Source organism: Pseudophryne corroboree, chromosome 7 (genome assembly GCF_028390025.1).
Source record: "Pseudophryne corroboree isolate aPseCor3 chromosome 7, aPseCor3.hap2, whole genome shotgun sequence".
Classification (NCBI taxonomy): domain Eukaryota; kingdom Metazoa; phylum Chordata; class Amphibia; order Anura; family Myobatrachidae; genus Pseudophryne; species Pseudophryne corroboree.
In genome coordinates, this window is record NC_086450.1 from 53,860,728 (window position 1) to 53,879,521 (window position 18,794).

At 44.7% G+C, this 18,794-nt stretch overlaps 1 protein-coding gene across 2 annotated transcripts in view; it reads right to left on the reverse strand.

Annotated features, from left to right (window-relative positions):
* The window catches only part of MREG (melanoregulin), a 157,957-nt gene extending 148,721 nt beyond the window's left edge, over positions 1 to 9,236 (reverse strand). Inside the window, exon 1 of one of the 2 annotated variants that reach the window (XM_063933169.1) lies at positions 9,075 to 9,236. In XM_063933169.1, the coding sequence (XP_063789239.1) occupies positions 9,075 to 9,141 (67 nt within the window). In that variant the 5' untranslated portion in view covers positions 9,142 to 9,236. Of the gene's footprint in view, positions 1 to 8,787; positions 8,848 to 9,074 lie in introns of those variants that run through there. The other variant, XM_063933166.1, reaches the window with a different exon arrangement.
* Positions 9,237 to 18,794: the final 9,558 nt, after the last annotated feature.

The following is an 18,794-nucleotide window of genomic DNA, read 5'->3' on the forward strand; positions in this document are numbered from 1 at the left end:
TAATTACATCCTCTGTAGAGTATTCATAACATCACATATCTTGTCTTTCTTTAGTCTCACACCCTCCTGACACTTGGATAACATTGTGGGGTATCATCATACAACCCATTAAGAACCTAGCAATCTGGTGGACCATTATGCAATAGGTAGCATCTATCCTTGTGTATCTATGCCTATCTCCCTATAGATTGTAAGCTTGCGAGCAGGGCCTTCCTACCTCTGTCTGTTTTACCCAGTTTTGTTCTATTACTGTTGTTCTAATTGTAAAGCGCAACGGAATATGCTGCGCTATATAAGAAACTGTTAATAAATAAATAAATAAATAAATAAATGTGCATTAGACAATCTGGAAATTTGCAGGCTACGTATACGGTATACCTGAACCAGTAAGCCGCACACACACTGCAAGAAACGAGAGGTTTTTCTTGTACTACAACGGAAGGAGCGCCCGTACATCGCAAGCGCTAAAGCGGAGCATAACGCCATTCTGTATGTTTTTTGTTTTTTTTTAACAAAAACAGCAAAAAGCAGATGCGAAAACCCCAAAAAGCCCTCTAACTGACAAATTAAGTTGATCAATGTTGGGAAGGGTTATTTGTTAATTTCTCTGGCCAAAATGCCAGAGAAAATAATTCGGTATGTTTAATAAAAAGATCCCTAATGCTGTTACCATGGGGATAACCTAGTCACACACAGGGTGATCCAGCATTGCGGCATTAGGAGATCTCAGCAGTTAGATAACTGCTGGACTGCAGCACCAGCTGGATATTCCTGGCTGCTTCTGGAACATTAGCCATACTGTGTGAACGTTACTGTCGATGGGTTCTGTAGACACAGGCACTCTTGGCATTTTGACTTTACCTTTCACATGTAATTACTGGTTTTCATTTTGTTACTCATTAGATCTTGTGAAAAAGCCACTAATTGGCAATTATATTATAAATGATAAATTAAGTGACTATTCTGTCTGAGCCCAGCTCCATAGCGGTCACCTATTTATGCAGAGCATCCAACTCCTCTCACTAACAGTCATTGACACTTCTCACATTACAGCACTGTATCACACTCTACCCAATCACCTGCAGATACAGCTGCGTCTAGTGTTATCATGTGTTACGCATCCACCACTGTTAACCTTCCACATTTTAAAACAATAAGTAAATAAACGAATGAAATAAATGATTTATTGAAATAAATGATTTATTGAAATAATGTCAATAAATACATTTAAAGAAGCATTGAAATAAATGCTTGATTGCTGCACCTTTCAGTCTTTGTTGCTCCCACACAGTCATAGCAGGTCTATTTTCTCACCACACGTCATCACAGACGTCTATAGTCTCCCCTTCCCTCCAATTACACACGTCTGCATTGACATATATATATGCCAGTCCCTCATGTTACTCATCCCTATAACGTCACCTGTCACTTCAATACAGTGTGCCCCATCTCACTTTAACCCTGTAGCCGGAATACTGCACATACTGTACAGTACATACAGTACTACCCCCCCCCCCTCCCACGGGCATTCTAGAAGGGGTGTGGTTCATAGGATCAACCACACTTAAGTCGACAGTGTCTAGGTCGACTACTATTGGTCAACAGTAACTAGGTCGACAGGGTTTCTATGTCAACCTGTCAAAAGGTCGACATGAGTTAAAAAAAAAATTGTGTCATTTTCTCTATACAGTGACCGGGAACCCCAATTAGTGCATCGTGTCCCCTCACCTGGCTCGCTTCGCTCGCAACACTTCAGGCAAGGTTCCTCGCTGCGCTCGGCGCAGGTTACTATTCCCAATCGTAGTCCACGTGGATCGTTAAGTATGAAAAAGTTCAAAAATATATTTTTTTTGGGAAAAACCCATGTCGACCTTTTGTCTTGTCAACCTAGAAACCCTGTCGACCTAGTTACTGTCGACCAATAGTGGTCGACCTAAACACTGTCGACCTACGTGTGGTTGACCTAGAGACCGGATTCCTTCTAGAAGACAGGTCTTCCAGTCAGGCATGGATTGGGACGCTGGGACACTGGTACAGATCCCCCTTGGCTGGTCCCATTGTCCCCTCTGTGGCTGTCCATCAACCACCCGTGGGCCGGCTGCTGCAATCAGAGCTCAGCTCCGATCGGCAGCGTCAACTGTTAGCTACAGAGTAATAGCCACCGGGGGAGCTATTTGGCCTCTAGCGGTTTGCGTTCCAGTTTGCGGAAGTGGAACGCATCCCGCTGCGCTGGTTGCCATGTTCCCTCCAGCGCACCATGGAGATGAAATAGTAGCAGCGCCAGCAGCAGCAGCAGGGGACCGTCTGAAGGGGCTCCGGGGGTGCCTGTCTGCTATTACTACACACAGGTAAAAATCCCAGCCGGGAAGATAGTAAAAATAAGATTTTAAACCTACCGGTAAATCTATTTCTCCTAGTCCGTAGAGGATGCTGGGGACTCCGTAAGGACCATGGGGTATAGACGGGCTCCGCAGGAGATAGGGCACCTAAAAAGAATTTTGACTATGGGTGTGCACTGGCTCCTCCCTCTATGCCCCTCCTCCAGACCTCAGTTAGAGAACTGTGCCCAGAGGAGATGGACACTACAAGGCAGAATTTAGAAATCCAAGGGCAAGATTCATACCAGCCCACACCAATCATACCATGTAACCTGGATCATACATAACCAGTTAACCGTATGAACAACAACAGTAACGGTCCAAGACCAAATTTAACTGTAACAGAACCCTTATGTAAGCAACAACTATATACAAGTCTTGCACAGTTTCCGCACTGGGACGGGCGCCCAGCATCCTCTACGGACTAGGAGAAATAGATTTACCGGTAGGTTTAAAATCTTATTTTCTTTTACGTCCTAGAGTATGCTGGGTACTCCGTAAGGACCATGGGGTTTATACCAAAGCATCCAATCGGGCGGGAGAATGCGTATGACTCTGCAGCACCGACTAAGCAAACGCTAGGTCCTCATCAGCCAGGGTATCAAACTTGTAGAATTTAGCAAAAGTGTTTGACCCCGACCAAGTCGCCGCTCGGCAAAGTTGTAATGCCAAGACGCCTCGGGCAGCCGCCCAAGAAGAGCCCACCTTCCTAGTGGAATGGGCCTTAACCAAATTTGGTACCGGCAATCCAGCCGTAGAGTGAGCCTGCTGAATCGTATTACAGATCCAGCGAGCAATAGTCTGCTTCGAAGCAGGTGCGCCAATCTTATTGGCCGCATACAGGACAAACAGAGCCTCTGTTTTCCTAATTCTAGCCATCCTGGCTACATAAATCTTTAAGGCCCTGACTACGTCCAGGGATCTGGAATCCTCCAGGTCACTTGTAGCCACAGGCACCACAATAGGTTGATTCACATGGAATGAAGAAACCACCTTAGGCAAAAATTGCGGACGTGTCCTCAATTCAGCTCGATCCACATGAAAAATCAAGTAGGGGCTTTTGTGTGACAAAGCCGCCAATTCTGATACTCGCCTTGCTGATGCCAAGGCCAACAACATGACCACCTTCCAAGTAAGAAAATTCAACTCAACCTTGTTAAACGGTTCAAACCAGTGTGATTTTAGGAACTGCAACACCACGTTGAGATCCCACGGTGCCACTGGAGGCACAAAAGGAGGTTGGATGTGTAGCACTCCCTTTACAAACGTCTGGACTTCTGGAAGAGAAGCCAATTTTTTCTGAAAGAAAATCGAGAGGGCCGAAAGCTGAACCTTAAGAGAGCCTAATTTCAGGCCCATATACACACCTGTCTGTAGGAAGTGAAGAAAACGACCCAGATGAAAATCTTCCGTAGGTGTATTCTTGGTCTCACACCAAGCCACATACTTTTGCCAGATACGGTGATAATGCTTTACCGTCACCTCTTTCCTAGCCTTTATTAAAGTAGGGATGACCTCTTCCGGAATCCCCTTTTTCGCTAGGATTCGGCGTTCAACCGCCATGCCGTCAAACGTAACCGCGGTAAGTCCTGAAATACACAGGGCCCCTGTTGCAACAGGTCTTCCCTCAAAGGAAGAGGCCAGGGATCTCCTGTGAGCATCTCTTGTAGATCTGAGTACCAGGCCCTTCGAGGCCAGTCTGGGACAACGAGTATCGTCTGTATTCTTCTTTGCCTTATGATCCTCAACACTTTTGTGATGAGAGGAAGAGGAGGAAACACGTAGACCGATTTGAACACCCACGGTGTTATCGGAGCGTCTACTGCCACTGCCTGAGGGTCCCGAGACCTGGCACAATACCTCCGAAGCTTTTTGTTGAGGCGTGACGCCATCATGTCTATTTGAGGAGATCCCCAAAGACGTGTTATGTCTGTAAAGACTTCTTGATGAAGTCCCCACTCTCCTGGATGGAGATCGTGTCTGCTGAGGAAGTCTGCTTCCCAGTTGTCCACTCCCGGAATGAAGACAGCTGACAGAGCGCTTACATGATTTTCCGCCCAGCGAAGAATCCTGGTGGCTTCCGCCAGCGCGACTCTGCTTCTTGTCCCGCCTTGGCGGTTCACATGAGCCACTGCTGTGACATTGTCTGATTGAATCAGAACCGGTAGGTTTCGAAGAAGACTCTCCGCTTGTCGAAGGCCGTTGTAAATGGCCCTGAGTTCCAACACATTGATGTGTAGACAGGACTCCTGGTCTGACCAAAGTCCCTGAAAATTTTTTCCCTGTGTGACCGCTCCCCATCCTCGGAGGCTCGCGTCTGTGGTAACCAGGATCCAGTCCTGAATTCCGAACCGGCGACCCTCCAGCAGGTGAGCACTTTGCAACCACCACAGGAGAGACACCCTGGCCCCTGGGGACAGAGTTATTTTCCGACGTAAGTGCAGATGGGACCCGGACCACTTGTCCAGAAGGTCCCATTGAAAAGTCCTTGCATGGAACCTTCCGAAGGGAATGGCCTCGTAGGCCGCCACCATTTTTCCCAGAACTTGAGTGCATTGGTGAACTGACACCCTTTTCGGTTTTAGCAGGTCTCTGACCATGTTCTGGATGTCCTGGGCTTTCTCTATTGGGAGGAAGACCTTCATTTGTTCCGTATCCAGTATCATACCTAGGAATGGTAGTCGAGTTGTCGGAATCAACTGTGACTTCGGTAGATTTAAAATCCAACCGTGTTGCTGGAGCACTCTCAGAGAGAGCGCCACACTGCTCAGCAATTTCTCCCTTGATCTCGCTTTTATCAGGAGATCGTCCAAGTATGGGATAATTGTGACTCCATGCTTGCGCAGGACCACCATCATTTCCGCCATTATCTTGGTGAAAATCCTCGGCGCCGTGGAAAGTCCAAACGGCAACGTCTGAAATTGGTAATGACAATCCTGTACAGCGAATCTCAGGTATTCCCGATGGGGGGGACATGAAGGTACGCATCCTTTATGTCCAGAGACACCATAAACTCCCCCTCCTCCATGTTGGCTATTATCGCTCTGAGTGATTCCATTTTGAATTTGAATCTTTTTATGTACAGGTCTAGGGATTTCAGATTCAAAATAGGTCTGTCCGAACCGTCCAGTTTCGGGACCACAAATAGGGTTGAGTAGTAACCTCTTCCCTGCTGGTGCAGGGGAACCTTGATTATCACTTGCTGTATACACAGCGTTTGAATTGCAGCTAACACTACATCCCTTTCCGATGTGGAAGCTGATAGGGCCGATTTGAAAAATAGGCGCGGGGGCACCTCCTCGAATTCCAGTTTGTACCCCTGGGAAACTATTTCCAACATCCAGGGATTCAGGTCTGATCTGACCCAGGTCTGACTGAAAAGTCAAAGACGTGCCCCCACCGGTGCGGACTCCCTCAGGGGAGCCCCAGCGTCATGCTGTGGGTTTTGGAGCAGCCAGGGAGGACTTTTGGTCCTGGGCACCTGCCGAAGAAGGTGCTCTCTTGCCTCTGCCCTTACCTCTGGCGAGGAAAGAGGATCCCCGACCTCTTCTGGACTTGTGTGCGACCAAAAGGACTGCATCTGATAGGGTGTTGCTTTCTTTTGCTGTTGGGGAATATATGGTAAAAAATTTGATTTACCTGCTGTAGCTGTGGAAACCAGGTCCGTCAGCCCATCCCCAAACAATACCTCACCCTTATAGGGTAGAACTTCCATATGTTTTTTTGGAATCCGCATCACCCGTCCATTGGCGAGTCCATAAGGATCTTCTCGCTGAGATAGACATGGCATTGGCCCTAGAAGCTAGCAGTCAAATGTCCCTTTGAGCATCCCTCATAAATAAGACTGCGTCTTTAATATGGGCTAGAGGTAAGAATATAGTATCCTTATCCATATTATCAAATTGATCAGTCAGCTCATCTGTCCAAGCTGCAATTGCGCTACACACCCATGCCGACGCAATTGTCGGTCTTAGCACAGCACCCGTATGAGAATAAATACACTTTAAGGTAGTTTCTTGCCTGCGATCTGCAGGGTCCTTAAGGGCCGCTGTGTCAGGAGATGGTAGCGCCACTTTCTTGGACAAGCGCGTCAGGGCTTTGTCCACAGTGGGGGGTGATTCCCAAATCTCCCTGTCCTGCTTAGGGAAGGGGTATGCCATATAAATTCTTTTGGGGATCTGCGGTCTCTTTTCCGGAGTCTCCCAAGCTTTTCCAAAGAAATCATTTAATTCATGAGATGTGGAAAAATTAATAATCTGCTTCTTTTCCTTAAACATGTGTACCCTTGTGTCGGGGACCGAGGGTTCATCCTTCATATGCAACACATCCCTTATTGCCACAATCATACACTGAATGGTTTTAGTCACCCTAGGGTGCAATTTTACTTCGTCATAGTCGACACTGGAATCAGAATCCGTGTCGGTATTAGTGTCTTGTGTTAAGGGATGCTTTTGAGACCCCGACGGGCCCTGTGAGTCGGTCCAATCCGAGGATTGACCCCCTGATGTCCCCCCTAATTCAGCCTTATCAAGCCTTTTATGTAAAGATGCCACACTTGCATTCAACATATGCCACATGTCCATCCATTCCGGAGTCGGCACAACCGACGGGGACACACCACTCATCTGCTCCACCTCCTCCTTGGAGAAGCCTTCCGCTTCAGACATGTCGACACCACATACCGACACCCCACACACACAGGGATTACCCTACAAGGGGACAAAACCCCAACTAGGCCCTTAGGAGAGACAGAGAGAGAGTATACCAGCACACACCCAGCGCTTAATAACACTGTGGTAAAATATGACCAGATAGCGCTTTTTTATATAATAATATTCCACACACACTACTGAGCCTCATTTTGACTTGTTTTAAGGACAATACATCAAAGTTGGATCAGCCTGTAGTGTGTTTTTCCACTTTAATTTTGAGGGTGACTCCAAATCCAGACCTCCATGGGTTAATAAATTTGATTTCCATTGATAATGTTTGTGTGATTTTGTTGTCAGCACATTCAACTATGTAAAGAACAAAGTATTTAATAAGAATATTTCATTCATTCAGATCTAGGACGTGTTATTTTAGTGTTCCCTTTATTTTTTTGAGCAGTGTGTATATATATATATATATATATATATATATATATATATATATATATATATATACACAAAAAAAGAAAGTCTAAGAATAGAGCAAAAAGTAGTGATTTAATATTATGTCCTCATCAACGTTTCGGAACTAGTCTCCCTTTCATTTCGGGAATTTTGTTTGAAATTGCAAAAATCTTTACACAATATATGTAGATCATACAAAAAGACAATAAGTGATGGGCAAGCATCCATGTTTTAATTAATTAATTTATTCCCAAAGCCGTGAGTCCCCCCCCCCCCACCCCCCCCCCCCCCCTCCCCACACACCCCAGCATGCTGACTGGCTTCCCTAGTTTCCTTGTACACCCTAAACCCCCCAGTTGTGACTGCCATATGAGGCGGTAGTATCCCACCCCCTCCACAAACCCGCCCCCATTAGGACTGTTTCCAGAAATCTCCCGGGCTGGTTGTCCATGCCAATCCGCCCCTGCTTCCAGTACAAGTTAGACATCAGACGCCTTTCACTCATTACTAATAATGACTAACTGCAAGCACATTGCTACAGTACATGCAGGTTACAAAACACAGATTTCACAATCACCAGAGCTTCATGCAGTCATATTTTGCCCAGTAATTTACAGTATACTTTAATGTTTTATTTATTTATTACATTTATTTATTTATTTTACTTTATTTATTTATGTTAAAGGCTGCAGACACATTTTGAACACTGCAAATGTATTTCACAAAATCAGTACATGGTGACATGCATTTAACACACACACAGGTCATTAAGGGATATCGGTTTTGTAATTGGATACAATTTGGATACATTAATAATGCTCTGTACCATTTAATGTGCTCCCAAATCGGATACAGGATTACACCATTGTTCAGACCAAACAGCAGCAACTGGTGATTACCTCTATCACTGACGGATTCATTCCAGCCATTTGGCTATTGGTAGGAAGGACACGGTGCAATCTATTGTGCTAGATGATAGACCACCCATTTTTAATCATGATACTGTACATATACAAAGCTTAACATGATGCATGGTGCATGCACACACACTGCACTGCTATCTGCAGCTATAATCCCATCATTTTATAACGAACCTGCTATAAAATACATTATACAGCTACAGTTCTACACTGTTTGATTTCCTCTTCAGTTTATGGAAATCCCAGAACGAACAAATAAAATATGTCTATACGTGTCTAGTGCTATGTATTTGCTTGCAGGCAGCACATAAAGAACACTGTACTGTAAGGGGGGGGGGGGGGGACACATATGCAGTGTGACATGCTACATCATACCTCCCAACATGACCCTCTCCAGGAGGGACACAGCGCTCTGCTTCTGGACTTTTCTCATCATTTATGATTACCAGCACCTGTATTGAACAGGTTACTGGATAAGAAAGGTGTTTCAGCACAGGTGATGGCAATCATAAATTAAGAGGGAAGTCCAGGAGCAGAGCATTGTGTCCCTCCTGGAGAGGGTCGTGTTGGGAGGTATGCTACATGGATAGAAATATAGAAGGTCATTTATAAATAGACATAGATACATGCATACATACACTCCCATTATGTCACATCCATACCTTTTGTTTTGGGATCAGATCCCTCCTTTTGTAGAACAGAATTTTTAGCAGTTTCTGGATCCTTCATTTTTTTCCTTTTCTTCCAGCTGGAGAATGTGCTGAAATCACTTGATGCACTGATTGCCTGCACAGACAGCAAGCCATCCAACACAAGGTGGGGAGAGGGAGCGAGCAGGAGGGATAGATAGCTGCAGAGGTACAGTCAGCCCTCTCCTGTGTAATACAGCTGAGCCGCCACATAGCAAATGCTGGGCATAGAACAATATAGGGCTCCTTTTTGTTGCATCTATTAACTCATTGATGAAATGGTTATTAAATAAATAGCAGTACAGGCCTGCAGCAAACGTTGGAATAATTGTCACATCCTTGGCTCATAGGGTTAGTATGAAAATGAGCGAACCATGATTTAAGACTAAGGGGTCTATTTATTAACATTATTTTTACTAACATAATGTGAAAAAGGGTGTTTTCTGTTTTCACACCGTTTTCACATTATTTTAGTATCACCTGAATGTATTAAAGGGCATTTGGAGCAGTTTTCTTGTAAAAATTGCTCCAAACCCTTTACTTCACTTTTTTTTTTTAGTAACCTGCATCGCATTCCCCATACTTATAATGGGAAATGTGATGTGGCCAAATTTACTAAAAACAAAAATGTGAAAAAACACTGCAGTGTGCCCTGTGATAATCTCACCAGCTCAGGCTGGCGTGTTTACAGGGCAGCACTGCGATCTGCACCCTTTTGCCCAGCTTTCTCTGCCCCTGGCAGAGAAAGCAGGGCGGGGACCCGGCAGAGTGATCAGCTATGTGTGTCTGATGAACACACTAGCTGATCACAGTGTAAAACTAAAAAAAAAAAAAAAATAGTCAAAAAATCAACCATACTCACCTGTCCAGTGAACCGGTGTCCGCTGCTCTGGTGAGCGCTGACGGGTGCCGAGTCCCCCATATGCTGCGCTGTGACCCCGGTGCAGTAAAGTGACACTGCAAAACGGCAGCGCACTTTACAGCACCGGGTGTCTCAGCGCAGGAGAAGGACCCAGTGCTCGGGAGCCTCCTGAAGCAGAGCGGACCGGCTCCCTGGACAGGTGAGTATATCGATCTTCTGGGGGGGGGGGGATTTGCGGTGCGTGGGGGTAGTCGTGACGGGGGGTTGACCGGGCGGCAGCGGTAGCGGCGATGTGGGCAGGGGCGGCGCATGCGCAGCAGGACATCAGGGTATTTTTTATGAAAAATACCCTGATGATGCTGCGAAGAGGCATCGCAGGGACAGAGCTTGAACGCAAACTCTGTCCCTGCACGCGGTAATTGATACATCCCTGTGATGTAATCAATTATCGCAGTGCGACTTGGGGCGATTTTATCACCTGTCATCCACATCCTGGATGCAGATGGTGATAAATAGGCCCCTAAATTAGGCCAAATATAATAATAATAATAATAATAATTATTATTATTATTTTATTTGTATAGCGCTCTTTCTCCAACAGGACTCAAGGCGCTTTATATACATAAAAAACAATGCACATAGGGGGTAATTCCAAGTTGATCACAGCAGGAATTTTGTTAGCAGTTGGGCAAAACCATGTGCGCTGCAGGGGGGGGGGCAGATATAACATGTGCAGAAAAAGGGGAAAGAGAAAGCGCTACTGGGATCATACTAAATACCTTATAAGTAGATTCAGAGCCGGTAAATAAATTAATTCAAAAATGTATTATTAATATCTGCTAAAATTAACATAAATTAATAATTAAATAATATAACAATTAAAAACACCATATGAATCAATAATTTACTAGCTGGCCAGCAGTATCTATTGGCAATAGTAAGAATAAACTCCCCTCCGTGAGATATCAGTGTACTTAGAGAGCTGGTCTGTTACACTGTCAGCATATTATAACTTTGTATCAGTCAGTAACAGAAACTGTTGCACGCTAGAGAGTATGGAGATATACGGCTGTGAGAAGCGTGTACAAAGTGTCCAATTACCTCCTTTATTAATACAGCAGTGTGGTCCTGCACTTTGAAAAAGTCACGTGATTCCGTGATGAAACGCGTCAGTCTCCGCCCACTTTCATGTAGCTGCAGCGGTGTTTTCGGCAAACACGGAGGTGTACGGCTTAGCGCAGCGGGACCGCCTTTGGTTTTTGCCATCTGTCCAACCCGCCATCAATTTAAACACCCCTGCTGGAATAAGCGTCAGCTTCAGGGGATAGATTCAGTACTCTCCTCCCATGGAACATCATCCTTTTACAGCTGGTGACAAGATAAAGGCAACCCCTGTGGACATATAAATCATACCCGAGGATGCTCGGCCTTTGGTGAAGGACCACACCGCTGTATTAATAAAGGAGGTAATTGGACACTTTGTACACGCTTCTCATAGCCGTATATCTCCATACTCTCTAGCGTGCAACAGTTTCTGTTACTGACTGATAGAAAGTTATAATATGCTGACAGTGTAACAGACCAGCTCTCTAAGTACACTGATATCTCACGGAGGGGAGTTTATTCTTACTATTGCCAATAGATACTGCTGGCCAGCTAGTAAATTATTGATTCATATGGTGTTTTTAATTATGTTATATTATTTAATTATTGATTTATGTTAATTTTAGCAGATATTAATAATACATTTTGGAATGAATTTATTTACCGGCTCTGAATCTACTTATAAGGTATTTAGTATGATCCCATCAGCGCTTTGTCTTTCCCCTTTTTTTGCTGTTTAACTATTGTTAAAATACAGGGGTGTATACAGCCCCTAGAGTGAAGTGAACTTGGGTCCAATACTTTTTAAAGCACAGGCGCTTCACATATTTTTTCTTTGGTCGATAACATGTGCAGAGAGAGTTAGATTTGGGTGGGGTGTGTTCAATCTGCAATCTAAATTGCAGTGTAAAAATAAAGCAGCCAGTATTTACCCTGCACAGAAACAAAATAACCCACCCAAATCTAACTCTCTATGCACATGTTATATCTGCCTCCCCTGCAGTGCACATGGTTTTGCCCAACTGCTAACAAAATTCCTGCTGCGATCAACTTGGAATTACCCCCATATTACAGCGGATCTAAGTAATACAGCAATAGATAAGCAACACAGACATAAAAGAAAACCTTAAGCACACAGAAAGCATAATGCATGATTGGTGTAGGCATTTTGAGTAATGACTTCCAAGTGTTGTGTACTCCACCCTCACCAGGTACCAAGTGCGGCAGCCATCTTGGGAGCACAGCGTAGGATTACCCAGAGTGGAATAGTCCACCCCTAGAAGAGATGACACAAAATGGGGTTATTTCAGAGTCCTAAAGTTCAGAGTAGGGTTCCAACAAAACCACCAGGTCCATGTATTTTTCATCCCATCCCATCCACAAGTGTACCATATGGGGCAGCCATGTTGGGCAGACTTCAAAGGTTACATTGTGGGAGGTGAGCGATACAAGGGTCCAGTGCATATATGGGAAAACTGACACTCGTGTAATAGTATGATGAACCCTGTATGTAGGGTGCAATGGCAGGGTGTGCAATCAGTGGAGTTAAAGAAAAGCACACGGTGGGGTGGAAGAGAGAAAAGAAAACAGGGGAAAAACAATTGCAGATAACCAGTGGCAGAAGAAAAATTGGGTTACCATTATTTTGATAAGATCATAGTATGGGTGGGTATGAGAATGTGGGGGGCACACTCAGGAGCAATGGGGATGCCCCTGCTGAGCCCGGTCCTGGTGCTGTGCCCCCACAGTTCCCATCTCATCTTGACGGTTAGGCCCCGGGGCAGAATTGATGTTCTTAGCCGAAGAGGTGGTAAGCCTGGTCCTGGAGTTCTTATGGTAGTGGTGAGGAGAGGACACATAATGATCCTGAGTTTTGTGGTTGTAACACATTCCTTATGTTATCTTGTTAGTTTGTTTGCCTTCTGTTTTCCTTCGGTTTAACACAGGTATAACACTGCTATTGATTTTAGCTGCCACTTTATAACTAGCCACTTCATATACTAGGCACTGCAGCATCCTAAGGGACTTGCATCCTGACCTATACTGAATAAATAATACTACAGACACATGTTAAACCTAATTACAATCCCATCCCCCACACAGCAACCTTCCACCTTCAGCAAAAGGTGTTAATCAAATCTAACAAATGTAAGGTCAGTAAACCACACTCTATCACTATACAGTGGGGATTGAAAGTTTGGGCACCCCAGGCAAAAATTCATTTTAATGTGCAAAAAGAAGCCAAGGAAAGATGGAAAAATCTCCAATCTGTAATTTGATGCCTTTTGGAGATTTTTCCATCTATCCTTGGCTTCTTTTTGCACATTAAAATGAATTTTTGTTTGGGGTGCCCAAACTTTCAATCCCCACTGTAAGTTCTTTGGTTAGTACAGTTATAAATCCGCTTAGAACAGCTTTCTAAAGTTTAACCATGCAATGTAAATTGGAATAATCTGCAATATATTGTTTACCTAGTAATACTTCAGTAAAAACTGTTGGAATAATCTGCAATATATTGTTTACCTGTTGAAGAGATGGGGAGAGGAGTCAATTTGCAATCAAAATCCGTTGAAGATGTAACTAATGACATTCAGTTATAACACTTTATCCCTCCCCTCCATTTATCCCACCCTGTCCTCCTTCCGTCCCACTTCAGAAAAGGAAGTCCACTCCCTCATCTTATCCTCCCCCCATCCACCTGCCCCCTGGACCCTCTTCCCTCCTGTCTTCTCCGCTCCCTCTCCCCCACTGCCTGCTCCCACCTTGCTCACCTCTTTAACCTGTCCCTCTCTACTGGCATCTTCCCCTCGCCATTCAAACATGCTCTGGTCTCACCTATTCTCAAAAAACCCAACCTCGACCCCTCATCGCCCACTAACTACCGCCCCATCTCTCTTCTCTCTTTCACCTCCAAATTACTTGAACGACTGGTCTACAGCTGTCTCACAAGCTACCTCTCTGACAACTCCATCCTCGATCCACTACAATCTGGCTTTCGCCCACTCCACTCAACTGAGACTGCCCTGGTGAAAGTCACTAATAACCTGCTTTCGGTCAAATCCAGGGGCCACTTCTCTCTGCTCATCCTTCTGGACCTCTCTGCTGCCTTTGACACTGTAGATCATTGATGGCTAACCTTTTCAGCTTGGTGTGTCGAAAATCGTAAAAAAGTGTAGCCTTCCTCGGGTCGCGTGTTACTTCAAGAAATATCAATAATTTGGTGATATTTGCAGCCATAATAAAGAAAGAGTTTTATATTTAATATATTTATTATATTTATTAGTTCAAAAAGCAAAAAAACAAATAATGATTTACCAGGCTTAGTGAATTTTCTGTTGTTGAATTGCATTTGCTAAATCTTCAATTGCAGGGTTGTATTTTGTGCACTTCAGGGCCAAGCAAGCGCTACTAACTTCATCTGCCAGTTTGTTTCTTTTATTTGTTTTAATTTTATTTAATGCTGAGAATAAGGTCTCACAAAAGTATGTTGAGGGAAAAATTGTGAGTAAAGCCATTCCTAGTTTTTTCAGGGTGCTAAAAGTGTCTGGTAATCTGTTCCAAGCACTCCAAATTTCCAGTTCGTAGTGGCACTCTTCATTCTCCAAACGATTTCTTTCCAGATTCTCAAGTTTGGCCCTCAAATCAACAAACACTTGACTCCAGATGCTGTCTTGAAATTCAGCAAGTTGCATCTCCAAATCATCAATTTCCATCCATTTGAAACTATTTCATTCTAAAGTACTGTAGACTACTACATCTGGATACTTAATTATTATAGTGGTCTGTTCAAGGCTCCTAAATTAATTAAATCTTTCACTGAACTGGTCAAGTAAAGAGTTCACAATATCATGGTACTTCATGTGCATGGGCTCTAGTTCATTTTGTACAGTTGTGCTGGCATTCTCAAAATACTTTTTTACTTGTGGAAAATACGTATACGTTTTACTTTCTATATCTCGCTTAAAGATTTTAAGTTTACTTTGAAAGGCTTTTATGTATCCAAACACAACATCAATACTTTTGCCAAAACCTTGTAATTTTAAGTTTAGCTCATTCATATGAATAGAGATATCTGTGAAAAACATCAATGCGTTGACCCACTTATGATCATTGAGCTGAGGAAATTTTGCAAGATCCTTATTCTCAAGAAAAAGCTTAATTTCTGAAAAGCATTCCACAAATCGCTCAAGTACTTTTCCTCGCCTTAGCCACCTCACATTATTGAACATCAGCAGTCCAATGTAGGTTGAATCAACTTCCTGTAAATGTGCAGAAAATTCTCGCTTGTGAAGGGGTCGTGCAGCTATGAAATTCACTATTTTTGTTACAACTGACATTAAATCATTTAATTCTGTGAACCCTGCCTTGGCACACAATACCTCCTGATGGATAATACAATGAAAAGGAACAAGTGGATGTCCAATAGCTTCCATAAACAACTTCACAAATCCTACACTTTTCCCCACCATAGTAGGTGCCCCATCTGTCGTCATTGACACGACTTTACACATATCAATGTTTAGGTCACGGAATGTTTGTAGAACAACCTTACATATTTCCTTCCCTGATGTACTTGTTGGCACTGATTCTAACTTAATAAACTCTTCTCTCATTGTGAGGCCATCTGAATATCTAGCATTAGTGGCCAACCGAGCATTTGATGTGACATCGGTAGTTTCATCAAGAGAAATCGAAAAATATTTACAATTATATAAGTCTCCTTTTAACTGATGCTGTATGTTTGTGTCCAATCTCATTATTCTGTCTTTGATGACATTTCTACTGATTGGTAACTCAGAAATTCGCTTAATAATAGCATGTTTATTTTGCATATCGTGAAATAAAACTGGTGCACATCTTAGAAGAGTGTCTTTAATAAATTCTCCATCACTGAGGGCTTTTCCATGCTGAGCTATGGAGTGAGCAATGCATAAACTTGCTGATGTTAAATGTGTAGAGCCTTTTACAAATGTAAGGAGGGATTTTGATTGGCTCTTATAGAGGTGTAACTGCCTAGAAATGTATTCCTTCCTTTCATCCAGACTTTTTTCTAAGAGCTGGCGATGATTAGTTTCAAAATGTCCATTTATGTTCCACGTTCTGCTTACTACTGTCTCATTACATAGTATGCACAATGATCTGTCTTTCCTGTCTATAATGCCATACATCTCTGTCCATGTGTCTTGAAAGGGTCTGCTACTGCCACTCCCTTTATCATTCAATCTTGCTTTTTTATGTTTTGGATTATCCATCTCAGGGCTGCAAAAATACATAAATAAAAATCATGGCATTATAAGGTAAATTCAGAAATTAACTTATATTATTTTATACCAGGAGTCAGTCCAACAACACTGTTACAGAGGTAATTAAAAACCTATTACATTAAATGCTTTATTACCTCTGTAACGGTGTTGTTGGACAGACTCCTGGTACAAAATAATGTAAAGCACTACACTACGTAATGATTGCACTTACAGGAGAGCCACACAATGCTGCTTATCACAAGTCCTCCTACGCTGCTTATGACGGTCTGGGCTGGGGTGATCACACAGGGCTGTGAAACTCGTCTCCCAGGTCTCAGGTCTGCAGGTGCAGGATGTGGGGATCGGAAGGCCACCTTACTTGGCTGTCTACAGGGCTGTGACCTCGCCGATCTCCTTTCCTCCTGTAGCGTTCTTCCGACCAGTTCTCTGCAGAGGGCTCACGCCAGCGCCAGCGGTGACACCACACCTCCACGCAACAAGCACGCAACAAGCAGGGATTGGAGCAGAGCGGCACATGACGCAACAAGCAGGGATTGGAGCAGAGCGGCACATGTAACCAAAAGGCAGCACCAACAGGCGTGTCAGTCACGAGTGACTCGTGTGTCATAGGTTAGCCATCACGGCTGTAGATCATCCTCTCCTTCTCCGCACACTCCAAAACGCTGGCCTCTCTAGCACTGTCCTTGACTGGTTTTTCTTCTTCCTCAATAACCGCTCCTTCTCTGTGTCTGCTTCCAGCACCACCTTACACCCTTCCATCCTTCCTGTTGGTGTCACTCAGGGTTCTGTCCTTGGACCCCTTCTGTTCTCCCTGTACACCTCTTCCCTGGGTGCGCTCATTAACTCCTTTGGCCTTCAATACCACCTCTATGCTGATGACACACAACTCTACCTCTCCTCTCCTGATCTGTCCCCCTCTATCCTCTGGAGGGGAGAGGAGTCAATTTGCAATCAAAATCAGTTGAAGATGTAACTAATGACATTCAGTTATAACACTTTATCCCTCCCCTCCATTTATCCCACCCTGTCCTCCTTCAGTCCCACTTCAGAAAAGGAAGTCCACTCCCTCATCTTATTCCCCCCCCCTCCACCTGCCCCCTGGACCCTCTTCCCTCCTTTCTTCTCCGCTCCCTCTCCCCCACTGCCTGCTCCCACCTTGCTCACCTCTTTAACCTGTCCCTCTCTACTGGCATCTTCCCCTCGCCATTCAAACATGCTCTGGTCTCACCTATTCTCAAAAAACCCAACCTCGACCCCTCATCACCCGCTAACTACCGCCCCATCTCTCTTCTCCCTTTCACCTCCAAATTACTTGAACGACTGGTCTACAGCCGTCGCACAAGCTACCTCTCTGACAACTCAATCCTCGATCCACTACAATCTGGCTCTTGCCCACTCCACTCAACTGAGACTGCCCTGGTGAAAGTCACCAATGACCTGCTTTCGGCCAAATCCAGGGGCCACTTCTCTCTGCTCATCCTTCTGGACCTCTCTGCGGCCTTTGACACTGTAGATCATCCTCTCCTTCTCCGCACACTCCAAAACGCTGGCCTCTCTAGCACTGTACTTGACTGGTTTTCTTCTTACCTCACTAACCGCTCCTTCTCTGTGTCTGCTTCCAGCACCAACTCACACACTTCCATCCTTCCTGTTGGTGTCCCTCAGGGTTCTGTCCTTGGACCCCTTCTGTTCTCCCTGTACACCTCTTCCCTGGGTGCGCTCATTAACTCCTTTGGCCTTCAATACCACCTCTATGCTGATGACACACAACTCTACCTCTCCTCTCCTGATCTGTCCCCCTCTATCCTCTCTCAGGTTTCCAGCTGCCTCTCCGCAATCTCCTCCTGGATGTCTGAGCACTCTCTGAAGCTCAACATGGACAAAACTGAACTCATCATCTCCCCCCCCATCCAGAGCAACACCCCCGACCAATATCTCTATCATTGTTGACAACACCACCATCTCCCCCGTTCCCCAACTCCGCTGCTTGGGTGTCACTCTTGACTCCTCCCTCTCCTTTGCACCCCACATCCAAGCTCTGGCACAATCCTGTCGTTTCCAGCTACGCAACATTGCTCGTATCAGGCCATATCTCTCCCAGAGTGCAACTAAACTCATCATCTACTCACTGGTCATCTCATGACTTGACTACTGCAATGTTCTCCTCACTGGCCTCGCTTGCTTCCATCTTGCTCCCCTCCAATCTGTCCTGAACTCCGCAGCTAGGCTTATCTTCCTCTCCCGCCACACCACATCTGCCACTCCCCTTCGACAAAATCTACACTGGCTCCCATTCCCCTACAGAATCCTCTTCAAACTCCTCACCCTCACATACAAGGCCATCTCTAATTCCACTGCTCCCTACATCTCCAACCTCCTCTCCCTTCATATTCTCTTCCACTCCCTACGGTCGACCAATGACCGTCGCCTCTCTACCGCCCTGGTCACTGCTTCCCACGCTCG